The sequence below is a fragment of the Archocentrus centrarchus genome, unplaced genomic scaffold, assembly GCF_007364275.1.
Source record: "Archocentrus centrarchus isolate MPI-CPG fArcCen1 unplaced genomic scaffold, fArcCen1 scaffold_76_ctg1, whole genome shotgun sequence".
NCBI lineage: Eukaryota > Metazoa > Chordata > Actinopteri > Cichliformes > Cichlidae > Archocentrus > Archocentrus centrarchus.
This window is the reverse complement of record NW_022060289.1, coordinates 187,169-202,209: the sequence shown is the minus strand read 5'-3', so window position 1 is coordinate 202,209 and position 15,041 is coordinate 187,169. Positions and strand designations below refer to the sequence as shown.

At 46.0% G+C, this 15,041-nt stretch overlaps 1 protein-coding gene across 1 annotated transcript in view; it reads left to right on the top strand.

Annotated features, from left to right (window-relative positions):
• The window catches only part of LOC115777809 (dedicator of cytokinesis protein 3-like), a 277,391-nt gene that overhangs the window by 218,097 nt on the left and 44,253 nt on the right, over positions 1-15,041 (top strand). The window contains 1 exon segment of the mRNA XM_030725805.1: positions 8,134-8,258. Coding sequence (XP_030581665.1) covers positions 8,134-8,258 — 125 coding nt within the window.

Below are 15,041 nucleotides of genomic sequence, written 5' to 3'. Positions count from 1 at the left end.
TAGCGGGTGCGGACCATGGTAGCTTAGCCGCCGTTAGCTCCCCCCCCAGCAGATCCCGAGCAGCAGGGAAAACAGGCCAGCTGGGTGACGGTGAGGAGGAAGCGTAGTCCTAAGCCGGCGACCATAGTCAAATGTCTTCCAGGGGCCAGAGCAGGCGACATTCATGGAAATTTGAAACTGCTGGCTAAGGCTAATCGTAGATTTGGTAAGATCGTTATTCACGTTGGCAGTAATGACACCCGGTTACGCCAATCAGAGGTCACTAAAATTAATATTGACTCGGTGTGTAACTTTGCTAAAACGATGTCGGACTCTGTAGTTTTCTCTGGGCCCCTCCCCAATCAGACCAGGAGCGACATGTTTAGCCGCATGTTCTCCTTGAATCGCTGGCTGTCTGAGTGGTGTCCAAAAAATGACGTGGGCTTCATAGATAATTGGCAAAGTTTCTGGGGAAAACCTGGTCTTGTTAGGAGAGACGGCATCCATCCCACTTTGGATGGAGCAGCTCTCATTTCTAGAAATCTGGCCAAATTTATTAACCCTCCATAAAACTGACTCCCCAGGGTTGAGACCAGGAAGCAGAGTTGCAGTCTTACACGCCTCTCTGCAGCTTCTCTCCTCCTGCCATCCCCCCAAAACCCCATCCCCATAGAGTCGGTGCCTGCTCCCAGACCACCAAAAAACAAAGCTAAAATCAGCAAAAAACTATTTAAGCATAAAAATTCAAAAACAATAAATAATACAGCTTCATCAACTGCACCAAAGAATAAAACAATTAAATGTGGATTGTTAAACATTAGGTCTCTCTCTTCCAAGTCCCTATTAGTAAATGATTTAATAGTTGATCAACGTATTGATTTATTCTGCCTTACAGAATTTTTACTTCCGGCGCCGCGCGAGCAGGCAGCCAGTTTCAGCAGCTCCGCACTAATTCCGTGTTATTTCTCATTTTGTTTAGTATTAGATGTGTTTTTGTGTTTCTGTATCTTCTGCTCTTTTTCCTCATGGAGCAGACTTTTTTCTGGAAAACTTTGTTTTTATTTACCCTTTTTATGGTGTTTATGTTTGGAGATTGCCAGAGTGGCCACGCTCCTATTGTTTACTCTCGGGACCAGCTGATCTCCATCGGGAGCTCCGCTGTGCCTACTCCTGCAGAACGACTCGATATTCCCCGCGAACTGAGAAGGAAGAGACGCGGGAGACGTGCGGGCATAGGTCGTCGTTGCCAGGGGAGAAGGTACAGGCCCGTCATCCCGTCCATCATCATGGGAAACGTGAGATCTCTTCCCAACAAAGTGGACGAGCTGGTGGCGCTAACGCGACATCAAAGGAGCTACCGGGAGAGCAGCCTCATGTGCCTGACGGAGACGTGGCTAACCGAGCTAACCCCGGACTCACACATAAACATGGACGGCTTTCATTTGATCCGTGCCGACAGAACCAAGGAGAGTGGTAAGAAGAGCGGCGGGGGTCTGGCTGTGTTTGTGAACGATAGATGGTGCAACTCCAGACATCTAACCATCAAAGAGACGCTCTGCAGTAAGGACATTGAACTGCTCGCTGTTGGTATGAGACCGCACTATCTTCCTCGGGAGTTTTCACATGTTATTGTGATAACTGTGTATGTGCCGCCCTCTGCTAACGCTGCTGCAGCCTGCGATGTCCTCCATGCTACTACCAGCAGACTCCAAACACAGCACCCACAGGCCCTCTTTCTGATCTCAGGGGACTTTAACCACATCTCCCTGTCCTCCCCTCTCCCCACCTTCACCCAGTATGTCACCTGCCACACCAGGAATACCAACACACTGGATCTACTGTATGCCAACATCAAGGAGGCATACAGCTCATCACCTCTGCCTCCCCTGGGGGGGTCAGATCACAACCTGGTTCATCTCCAGCCTGTGTACAAACCCTTGGTACACAGAGAACCAGTTGTGACACACACAGTGAAGAAATGGTCTGAGGAGACTGAAGAAGCTCTGAGAGACTGCTTTAGCTCCACTGTGTGGGAAGAGCTTTGTGCCCCTCATGGGGAGGACATCGACAGCATCACGGACTGCATCACTGATTACATCAATTTCTGCGTGGAAAACACTGTGCCCACCAGGAGGGTACGGTGTTTTTCAAACAACAAACCCTGGATCAACTCTGAAATAAAGGCTCTCCTGAAGGAGAAGAAGAGAGCCTTTAGATCAGGAAATAAGGAGGAGCTGAGAGCCGTGCAGAAGGATATGAGAAGGAAAATCAGGGATGGAAAAAACATCTACAGGAAGAAGATGGAGGACCAGCTACAGCAGAGCAACATCAGTGGGGTTTGGAGGAGTTTGAACTCAATTTCAGGCCACAAACCAAGCCCTAGGGTTGTGGGAGACTTAGAGTGGGTTAACAACCTGAACCAGTTCTTTAACAGGTTTGACCAGCCACCCACCCCTCCCCCAGCCCAGTCCCCCCTGCTGTCAGCCCCACCATCTTTAATGACTGCCAACCTTTCTTCTTCTTGGGACCTCACACCTCTCAGCTCTCAGCCATCACCCACCCCCTTCACTTCTGAGGACTCCATCTCACAACCCCATCCCCCACCTCCATCTTGTCCCTCTCAACTCATCATGTGAGGAAGGAGCTACGTAAGATCAAGGGGCGAAAGGCTGCTGGTCCAGACGGCATCAGCTCCAGGCTCCTGAGGTGCTGCGCAGATCAGCTGTGTGGCATCATGGGATACATGTTCAACCTGAGCTTGAAGCTGGGGAAAGTACCACAACTGTGGAAGACCTCCTGTGTGGTACCGGTACCAAAGACCAAACATCCAAAGGATCTTAGCAGCTACAGGCCGGTAGCCCTGACATCGCATCTAATGAAGACCCTCGAGAGGCTGGTCCTCAACCATCTACGCCTCATGGTGTCGTCTTCGTTGGACCCGCTGCAGTTCGCCTACCGGCCTGGCATCGGGGTGGATGACGCCATCATCTACCTCCTGCACCGAGCTCTGACCCACCTGGAGAAGCCTGGAAGCACTGTGAGAATCATGTTCTTTGATTTCTCCAGTGCTTTTAACACCATCCAGCCAGGACTTCTGAGAGACAAGCTGGAGCTGTCAGGAGTGGACCACCACATCTCCGAGTGGATACTGGACTACCTCACTGACCGCCCACAGTACGTGAGGACACAGGGCTGTGTCTCTGACAGGCTGGTCTGCAGTACGGGGGCCCCACAGGGAACTGTGCTGGCACCGTTCCTCTTCACCCTCTACACTGCAGACTTCTCCATCAACTCCCCATGCTGCCATCTGCAGAAGTTCTCTGACGACTCTGCCATAGTTGGCCTCATCACAGGTGAGGATGACTCAGAGTACAGACAGTGGACTCAGGACTTTGTGGACTGGTGCCAGCGGAACCACCTCCTGATCAACGCCGCTAAAACCAAGGAGCTGGTGGTGGATTTCCGCAGGCGCAGACCCACCACACGGACACCGGTGAACATCCAGGGAGTGGACATTGAGATAGTGGACTCTTATAAGTACCTGGGTGTTCACCTAAACAATAAACTGGACTGGACTCATAACACTGATGCGCTCTACAGGAAGGGTCAGAGCAGACTCTACCTGCTGAGAAGGCTGAGGTCTTTTGGAGTGCAGGGGACACTCCTGAAGACCTTCTACGACTCTGTGGTGGCATCAGCCATCTTCTATGCAGCAGTATGTTGGAGCAGCAGCTTGTCTACAGCTGAGAGGAAGAGGATAGACAAGCTCATCAGGAAAGCCAGCTCTGTCCTAGGATGTCCTCTCGACTCAGTGCAGGTGGTGGGAGACAGAAGGACTCTGACCAAAATAACATCACTGATGGACAAGGTCTCCCATCCCATGCATGAAACTGTTGCCGAGCTGGAGAGCTCCTTCAGTGACAGACTGCTGCATCCTAAATGCACAAAGGAGCGTTACCGTAGATCCTTCCTCCCAGCAGCTGTAAGACTGTATAACCATCACTGCTCCCAACAAAAACCACAATAGCCTACACAATGTAGGATAATATATAATATACTGTAAATAGTCCGGCCTGTTAAGGTTCAACACACAGGCACATCATGTACATTGTATATAGTGTTATTATTAGTAGTATTAAGGTTAATGTTGTTTGTTGATTTTATATATATTCTTTTCTTAATAGTGTGAATTATTATATCTTTATTTATATTTATAATAACTGCGGCTGCTGTTACACCCAAATTTCCCCTCTGTGGGACAATAAAGGCTGTTTCTTCTTCTTCTTCTTCTTCTTCTACAGAAACCTGGTTACAGCAGGATAAATATGTTAGTTTAAATGAATCAACACCCCCGAGTCACAGTAACTGTCAGAATGCTCGAAGCACAGGTCGAGGAGGAGGATTAGCTGCAATCTTCAATTCCAGTTTATTAATTAATCAAAGACCCAGACAAAGTTTTCATTCTTTTGAAAGCCTGACTCTTAGTCTTGTCCATCCTAATTGGGAAAATCAAAAAGCTGTTTTATTTGTTATTATCTATCGTCCACCTGGTCCTTACTCAGAGTTTCTGTCTGATTGACTTTTTATCTGATTTAGTGCTCAGTTCAGATAAAATAATTATAGTGGGTGATTTTAACATCCATGTAGATGCTGAGAATGACAGCCTCAACACTGCATTTAATCTATTGTTAGATTCAATTGGCTTCTCTCAAAATGTAAAGGAGCCCACCCACCACTTTAATCATACTCTGGATCTTGTCCTAACATATGGCATAGAAACTGAAGACTTAACAGTATTCCCTGAAAGCCCCCTCCTGTCTGATCATTTCTTAGTAACATTTACATTTACTTTAATGGATTACACAGCAGTGGGGAATAAGTTTTATTACAGTAGAAGTCTTTCTGAAAGTGCTGTAACTAAGTTTAAGGATCTAATTCCTTCATTATTATGCTCTTCAGTGCCAACACAGTGCAGAGCAGCTACCTAAACTCTGCTCCCAGTGAGGTTGTATATCTCGTCAATAGTTTTACATCCTCACTGCGTATAACTTTGGATACTGTGGCTCCTCTGAAAAGGAAAGCTTCAAATCAGAAGTGCCTGACTCCGTGGTATAATTCACAAACGCACAGCTTAAAGCAGATAACCTGAAAGCTGGAGAGGGAATGGCGTCTCACTAAATTAGAAGATGCTCATTTAGCCTGGAAAAAGAGTTTGTTGCTCTATAAAAAAGCCCTCCGTAAAGCTAGGACATCTTACTATTCATCATTAATTGAAGAAAATAAGAACAACCCCAGGTTTGTTTTCAGCACTGTAGCCAGGCTGACAAAGAGTCAGAGCTCTGTAGAGCCGAGTATTCCTTTCACTTTAACTAGTAGTGACTTCATGGATTTCTTTACAAATAAAATTTTAGACATTCGAGAAAAAATTATTCATAACCATCTCAAAGATTATTCTTCATGTTCGGCTGCTTTCAGCACTGCTGGTATTTGTTTAGACTCTTTTGCTCCAGTTGATCTTTCAGAGTTAACTTCAATAGTTACTTCCTCCAAACCAGCAACATGTTTGTTAGATCCCATTCCTACTGTTCAAAGAAGTCTTTCCAATTATTGATGCTTCAATCTTAAAAATGATCAATCAGTCTTTATTAGTTGGCTATGTACCACAGACCTTCAAGGTGGCTGTAATTAAACCTCTGCTTAAAAAGCCATCACTTGACCCAGCTGTCTTAGCTAATTATAGGCCAATCTCCAACCTTCCTTTTCTCTCAAAGATTCTTGAAAGAGTAGTTGTAAAACAGCTAACTGATCATCTGCAGAGGAACGGTTTATTTGAAGAGTTTCAGTCAGGTTTCAGAATTCATCACAGTACAGAAACAGCATTAGTAAAGGTTACAAATGATCTTCTTACAGCCTCTGACAGTGGACTCATCTCTGTTCTTGTCCTGTTGGACCTCAGTGCAGCTTTGATACTGTTGACCATAACATTTTATTACAGAGATTAGAGCTTGCTATAGGTATTAAAGGTACTGCACTGCAGTGGTTTGAATCATATTTATCTCATAGACTCCAATTTGTTCATGTAAATGGGGAGTCTTCTTCAGACAGTAAGGTTAATTATGGAGTTCCACAGGGTTCTGTGCTAGGACCAATTTTATTTACATTATACATGCTTCCCTTAGGCGGTATTATTAGAAAGCACTGCATCAATTTTCATTGTTATGCAGATGATACTCAGCTTTACCTATCAATGAAGCCAGATGACACACATCAATTAGTTAAACTGCAGGAATGTCTTAAAGACATTAAGGCCTGGATGACCTCTAATTTCCTGCTTCTAAATTCAGATCAAACTGAAGTTCTTGTACTCTGCCCCACAAATCTTAGAAACATGGTGTCTAACCAGATACTTACTCTGGATGGCATTACTTTGGCCTCCAGTAACACTGTGAGAAATCTTGGAGTCATTTTTGACCAGGATATGTCCTTCAATGCACATATTAAACAAATATGTAGGACCGCTTTTTTGCATTTGCGCAATATTTCTAAAATTAGAAACATCCTTTCTCAGAGTGATGCTGAAAAGCTCATTCATGCATTTATTACTTCTAGGCTGGATTATTGTAATTCATTATTATCAGGCTGTCCTAAAAGCTTTCTGAAAAGCCTTCAGCTGATCCAAAATGCTGCAGCTAGAGTACTGACAGGGACTAGAAAGAGAGAGCAGATTTCTCCCATATTGGCTTCTCTTCATTGGCTCCCTGTTAAATCTAGAATAGAATTTAAAATTCTTCTCCTCACATACAAGGTCTTGAATAATCAGGCACCATCTTATCTCAAAGACCTCATAGTACCATATCACCCCAACAGAGCACTTCTCTCTCAGACTGCTGGCTTACTTGTGGTTCCTCGGATACTTAAGAGTAGAATGGGAGGCAGAGCCTTCAGCTTTCAGGCCCCTCTTCTGTGGAACCAGCTTCCAGCTTGGATTCAGGAGACAGACACCCTCTCTATTTTTAAGATTAGGCTTAAAACTTTCCTTTATGATAAAGCTTATAGTTAGGGCTGGATCAGGTGACCCTGAACCCTCCCTTAGTTATGCTGCTATAGGCCTAGGCTGCTGGGGGGTTCACATAATGCACTGTTTCTCATTCACCTTATTTACTTTGTTTATACTCCACTCTGCATTTAATCATTAATTGATATTAATCTCTGGCTCTCTTCCACAGCATGTCTTTCTCTCCCCTCAGCCCAACCGGTCGCGGCAGATGACCCCCCCTCCCTGAGCCTGGTTCTGCTGGAGGTTTCTTCCTGTTAAAAGGGAGTTTTTCCTTTCCACTGTCGCCAAGTGCTGCTCATAGGGGGTTCTGAATGTTGGGTTTTCTCTGTATTATTGTAGGGTCTTTACCCACAATACAAAGCGCCTTGAGGCGACAGTTTGTTGTGATTTGGCGCTATATAAATAAAATTGAATTGAATTGAAATTACCTTCAGGTGCTCAGAGCACCAAAAACAATAGGTTAAAACTCTCTCCTAACATCATCACATGGCTAAATTCCCCAAACTGCAGTTCCTCCAATGGCCACTCGAGGCTCCAGCAGGGACTTTAATGTCCAGCAGAAACAAACACGTTTACAGCCTGATACACTGATGAAGAGCTTTATGGATAATTTAGCTGCTCCACCAGCTCCTCCTTTCTCACAGCTCTGCAGGCCAATAATTTAGCTCTTGCTTTCCAAAACTGTTACATGCCCAAACAAAAGGACACAAACACTCATGACTATGTTGGTGAATACTTTGAGGCAAAGACATTTGCCCTACACGTGCCTCTACAGCAGACAGGAAGGAAGCAGCAGGGCCGCACATCCACATGCAGGAAGTCTTTCACACCTCTTTCACACACATTAGCCACTGCCCCCCTCAGGGAGTGATGGAGTGAGTACTTAACTCCCATCTTTATACATTAAAGGTGACACCTCCTCTATAAGGACGAGCGGGGATGACAAATGAATCCACACACACGTTAACACAGCTCATTAGTCTTGTGTATGTCAGCTTAAAATGTGTGAGATGGTGTGTGTGCTTCGTGTCTGCCTCTTTATGCAAAGAATCTCTTTGTAGGTTTTTGATATATTTGTGTGTGAATGTGTGTCCCAGGTGACATCCGTAACGACCTGTACCTGACACTGGAGCGAGGCGATTTTGAGAGGGGAGGGAAAAGTGTCCAGAAGAACATCGAGGTGACCATGTATGTGCTGTACGCCGATGGGGAAATCCTGAAGGTAGGGAAATGTTCCTGCTGTCAAAAACCTCTTTGAGCCATTTGAATACTTTATTTTTAAGCTGTGGAGCAAAAACCTGCCTTCATCAGTCCGACTGCCTAATGTTAACACTGATGTCCAAGTCGGCTGGTTTGTAGCACAGACACCAGCCTGCTTACAAAAGCACTGATTTTTCTTCTGGAGCTCACAGTAAGCAGGAGGTTTAATGGGTTAGTTTAACCTGCAGTAACGACCGCAGCAGCAGAACCACCTCAGCTTTTTCATGGAGCTGGTCAAGTGGAAGAGCTTCACTTCCCATCAGGTAAAAATATTCTAACTTAACATGAATAAAAATCACCATCAGTTCTTTTAGGCGTGTAAAATCCCTGCTGCTGCTGACCGTGCACACCTCAGTCCATGCTTTAGTCTCTGAGAGCTGAGCGTGCGTCTGCTGCCACCTGCAGGCTAAAACCTGCCTGTAGAGCAACGCCTCTCACAGAACCATTAAACCAGTAAAATAACCATTACAGTGATTTTAAAGAGGAAAAAAGGGTTCACATTTTCAGAAAACTGCAGAACCTCTGAGTGAGAAACAAAGATGCTTTAAAATGGATTATTAAGCCACGTGTGTTTGTGACAGCTCACTGATGCTTTGATAGGAAATACAAACATATATGAAGCCCTTAAAGGTGGAACAGTGGTGCTGCCATAGAATCGAGCCTTTTCATTCATATTCTGAGACAAATACTATAAACAGGCATAATTCTCAGATATGTAACCGTCCCTCTTTATTGGGACAGAAGTGAATGTTTTACTGTGTGACAAACAGAAAACATGAGAAGTGTTCAGGGCAGCGTTCAGTGTGATATCAGTACAGTACATTATATCACTAACACAGTGACGGCAGAGGTAAGCAGCATCTGAGCATCCTTTATATAAAGCTGCATCTGAGCCAAGAAACCAGCTAATTTAAATATATTCTGCCAATAAGAGCAGTCTGCAACCTGCTGAGGGCCATTTAACTGGATATTAATGGGGGGGGGTTATACTTTTGACCCTGTGTGGATCAGAGAAAATCCAAAGATGTTTCTTGTACAATCTCTAGAACAAGAACACAGAAATGATTAAAAGCCCAGAGTTACCATGACATTCATGCTCATGAGCCATGTTGTACCTATAACACCATTTTCTTTGCTAACTGTAGAGAAATGTGACTTAGGACTTTTGCACAGTGCTGCGTGACAGATGGGAGATAGCGGCTCCCCATCAGTCCCTGTCTCTTCATCACATCCTCTGCACGTGTCACTCCTGACTTCTCCTGAGCTGTCAGCGGCTTTGGTTCATGTGCAGAAACAAGAAGAACTGGTTCAGCTTTAAATGTTCACAGACCTTCACTTCACTGAACATGGAAACTTCAGCATATGGATATGATCCAGCAGAGTGAAAATAAACCTGTTTTTAAACATGCAGGCAGGTTGCAAATGTCTCCTTCTCGACTAGGATGTCTTCATAACGTGATAGATGTTAGACCCTCATCTTCAGGGCCATTAGGCTTCCACTGTAAATACATACAAGAGCATCGTGGAGAAAGCTAAAACCGTTGCTAAAAAGGTACGAGGCAGTCTCAGGTTATCTATGAGCACTGTCAGTGACTGTTAACCCATTTGAGAGCCATGTGTTGGAGAGATTTCAGCACTTTGGACCCTTTACAGACTGAACTGAGAAGAAATTAGCAGATGATCAATAATGTGAACAGCCCTGGTAAAAACAGAGAAGACTGCTGTTCTAAGCACAACTGAAACACCCCATTCCAGTCAGTGTTGAGTAATTGCATCACTCACCTCTGAGTGGTAGCTGCTGTGTTTTTAGCTGATCCATTCATTGGTGCTGCTTTGGTCCAGGGTTCAGCATCCTGCCAGGCCTAAACTGACCCCCTCACCAGAGATTTCTTTTTTAAGACAAACACAACAACCAGTAACTTTGCTAATGTCGCCCACTGCTCCCATTAACCATATTCACACATTACAAACTAAAAAGAAGTTAGAAACCGTCAAAGAACCAGTGCTGCTCTCATACAGGAAGTGCAAGATAAGCTTCTTTCTCTCTTCTATTTCCTTATGTGTGCAGAGCTGCACATACACAGCTCTGTTTGAGACAGTTAGCAGGGTTAGTGTTACAGCATGTGAACAGCACTGCAGTTTAAACTGTACTGATACCAGAGGTAGCAGCAGCAAGACCAGAGAGCAGAGCAGACGTCAACAGATGGACATGACATTGATTATGTCTGTAACAGCACCTAAAGGAGGAACTGGGATGGAGGTGGGTTGCATAGCAGCCTGCAGATGTGAAGCAGCTGCAGAAAAGCTAAAGTAACTTAAATAGCATGTGAATCTTCTTTTGACTGCTCCTTTTATGGGTCACCACAGTGGATCACCTCTTCCATCTCACCCTATCCCTAACATCATCCTCTCCTAACATCTCAGCCTCGCCCCTCTAACTTTGTCTCCAATCCACTCAGCCTGAGCTGTCCCTCTGATGGACTCCCCTCTAATCCTGCCCATTCTGCTTACTCCCAATGAAGATCTGAGCATCTTCAGCTTTGCCACCTCCAGCTGTGCTACTTTCTCTATATTTGAAATACAGACGGGAATCAACTGAGCCATCAGCTGATGTGGGCTGGCACTGAGCTCAGCTGGTCTGCCATGACTGATTTTAAGTCACTGCTTCAGATTATCTCAAAGACATTTAAATTTGTGCTGTGTGTTGATGCCATGCACATCCTCAGGAATACTGACTTCAACGGGAAGGCACAGAGGTAATGTAGAAGGCATTTTATCATGTCAACTTCTAATTTCACCCAAGCTATGAAAACAAAGTGCTAAAGGTGATTTCTAAGCATAGCATCAAATACCTGTGGTTACTGGAACCAAAGTTAAAATTATTAACTTATATTATATTATTAAAATGTTCAGTGAAAATAGGTATAATTTTTATATGATATTTGTTCGTGTCATTTTTTTTCTCTTTAAATTAAACTGGGGTTAGGTTAAATCGGTCACTCTAAATTGCCCACAGTTGTGAATGGTTGTCTGTCTGTCTGTGTTGGCCCTGTGACAGGCTGGCACCCTGCCTCTCGCCCTATGTCAGCTGGGATAGGCTCTAGCGCCCCCGTGACCCTGAACAAGATAAGAGGGAGGGAGGATGAATGGATGGATGGATGGATGAAAATGTTTGATCAAATATTCCAAAGACCCCTATGGAAGAGTCACCAAGGGAACTGTTTACCCTGCATGGGATAGGTTTACCAGGGCCTCACCCTGGAGCCAGGCCTGGGGAGGGAGCTCGAGGGAGAGTGTCTGGTGGCAATAGCCTGTGGTGCCTGGCCGGGCACAGCCTGAAGAGAAGAAATGGGCCCACCCTCCTGTAGCCCCACCACCCGCTGGAGGTGTCGTAAATGTCGTGTGCAATGTGTGTCGGGTGGTGGCCAAGGGCAGAGTCCCTGGCGGACCGATCCCTGGCTATCAAGACTGGCTATTGGGACATGGAATGTCACCTCTCTGGTGGGGAAGGATCCTGAGGTAGTGTGTGAGGTTGAGAAATACTGGCTAGATATAGTCGGGCTCACCTCAATGCATGGGCTCTAGAACAGAGGTCCCCAACCCCCGGGCCGTGGACCGGTACCGGGCCGTGGGACATTTGGTACCGGGCCGCACATAAAGAATAAATAACTTAAATTATTTCCGTTTTACTTATTATCTGCGCCTAAACTATATTTTATTTTGAAAAATGGGCGGATTCGCTCCGTTACTTCCCTCCATGACTTCCTCTTGACGTGTCAAGACGTTTCTGCTCACATGATACGTCACCGCTAAAATTAAACCCAGAAGCTTCAGGCCTGTCTAAAGAAATCGATTGGTTGACCTACATAACGCTTCTTTAAATTTTTGAGTGCTCAACAAGAGTAGAAAAGCGCTATGTAAGAACTAGTCCATTTACCATTTTTATTTATCAACACCGGGGACAGCAGTGAGGTAGACCCAGCCATCAAACTGACTCTCCAGCGCTTGACACCGCGGCTCTGCAGCCACGCTCCATGTGAAATCGGCCGAACCCAGTCAAACCAGAAGCCAGCAAAAATGAGTATCAGAGAAACAAGCTCAGGGGGCTTACACTGATTCAGTGTTATGGTGAGTTGTATTTTTCATGCGCTTTATACAGTAAAAATCACCTAAGTCGAAGTCGCACAAATCGGGTTTTCGCTCTAGTTGGATGGCATCTGCAGGTCCTGATTTTTCCTAACATTAATTCCAATAAAATCATCACATAAATCCGTCGGATATTCACCTACCTCGGATGAAAAATCTGGTCCCATTGTAATAAATTTCCAGTTAAATGTGATCGCATAAACTGGATGAGTTTAGCGCTAAAACCCTCCTCAGCTCCTGTCCGCCCACTTCCATGCATCGGCTCATTCATGCACAACTACACACACACTAACAACGCCTGGAAATTGTTTTAGTGTTTATATCAGTTCATTTCACCGGGGACAATCGTGGCAAGTGTAAGCTACAAACTTGCACTTACGAGTAAAATTTCAGATTATAAAATTTGCAGAAGCAAATTCATAGATGAAGCAGAAGCCATTGCAGCGAAATTCGATATTAGACCACAAACTGGGCCATTTGAATCCGACTGAGGTGATTTCTACTGTATTTGTTTTTGCGGTGTATCTTATTTTGAAGGCATGTTTTACCATGGCTCTAACAGCTGACCAGGGAGCGCTGTGGGCAGAGAGCCTGTTATTCATGTTGAGGCGGGATGTTACGAGAACGCTGCTGATAGAGTTGCATACGAATACAAAGTGGATTCCCGTTTTTTATTATTATACGTAGAAAATATCACACTTGGTTATGGTCGTATCATTTATTTTGACGTATTTATTCGCCACACCTTAAAAGCCGGTCCGTGGAAATATTTTCTAACACTAAACCGGTCCGCGGCTCAAAAAAGGTTGGGGACCACTGCTCTAGAACCAGTCTCCTGGAGAGGGGCTGGACTCTGTTCCAGTCTGGAGTTGCCCTCGGTGAGAGGCGGCGACCTGGGGTGAGTATTCTTGTATCCCCTCGGCTTGCTGCCTGTAGGTTGGAGTTTGCACCAGTAGGAAAGAGGGTTGTTTCTCTGCGCCTTCAGGGCGGAGAAATGGGTCCTGACTGACGTTTGCGCTTATGTGCCGAATGACAGTTCAAAATGCCCACCCGGCTTGGAGTTGCTCGGTGGGGTGCTCGAGGGGGCTCCATCTAGCGACTCTATCGTCCTGCTGGGAAACTTCAACCCCTCTGGGCAATGACAGTGAGACCTGGAGGGGTGTGACTGGAAGGAACAGCCTGCTCGATCTGAACCTGAATGGTGTTTTGTTATTGGACTTCTGTGCAAACCACAGTTTGATTTTGTAATTGTATCATCAGACCTGCGGCCGTATGTTCTGGACACTCGGGTGAAGAGAGGAGCTGAGCTGTCAACTGATCAACACCTGGTGGTGAGTTGGATCAGGTGGGGGAGAGGATGCTGGACAGACCCGGTGCACCTAAGCGTATTTTGAGGGTGCACTGGGAACACCTGGCAGAAGCCCCAGTCCGTGAGCTCTTCAACTCCCACCTTGGGCAGGACTTTGACAGCATTCCGAGGGAGGCTGAGGACACTGAGTCAGAATGGACCATGTTCTGCACCTCCATTGTTGAGGCTGCTGCTTAGAGCTGTGGCTGCAAGGTGCTTGGTGGTAATCCCTTAAACAGATGGTGGTCACTGGAGGTGAAGGGAGCCCTGAAGCTGAAGAAGAAATCTTATCTGGCTTGGTTAGCCAGATAACCAAGCCAGATAAGTGGCACTCCAGAGGCAGCTGACGTATACCAACAGGCCAAGTGGAACGCAGCTCGGGCAGTGGCCGAAGCAAAAACGCAAGTGTGGGAGGAGTTCGGTGAGGCCATGGAGACAGACTTTTGGACAGTCTTGCAGCAATTCTGGCAAACCGTCAGGCGACTCAGGAGGGGAAAGCGGTGCTCCACTCACACGGTCTATAGTGCGGGTGGGGCGCTGCTGAATTCACCTGAGGTTATAGTCAGGCGGTGGAAGGAATACTTCGAGGACCTCCACTGACACGCCTTCTGTAGTGGAAGCAGAATTTGGCGATGAGAGGGATGACTCGCCTATCATTGGGGGTAAAGTCACTGAGGTGGTTAAACTGAGGTGGTAAGGGGTGATGGGGGGGGACGAGATTCGCCCTGACTTCCTGAAGGCTCTGGATGTTGTAGAGCTGTCTTGGTTGATACACCTCTGCAACATTGTGTGGAGATCTGGGGCTGTGCCACTGGATTGGTAGACCGGGGTGGTGGTCCCCGTCTTTAAGAAGGGAGACCTTAGGGTGTGCTCCAGCTATCGGGGATCACACTCCTCAGTCTCCACGGTAAGGTCTATGCCAGCATGCTGGAAAGGAGGCTCCATCTGTTACTCGAACCTTGGATTCAAGAGGAACAATGTGGTTTTCATCCTGGTCGCAGAATGCTGGAACAGCTCTTCATCCTCTCCAGGATTTTCAAGTGTACGTGTCAGTTTGCCAATCCAGTCTACATGTGTTTTGTGGACTTGGAGAAGGCATTCAACCACATCCCTTGGTGTATCCTGTGGGAGGTGCTGCAGGAGGGACTGAATGTTATGGGCCATTCAGTCCCTTTACAACCGCAGTGAGAGCTTGGTCCATATAGCCGGCAATAAGTCGGATTGGTTTCATGTGGGTGTTGGACTTTGCCA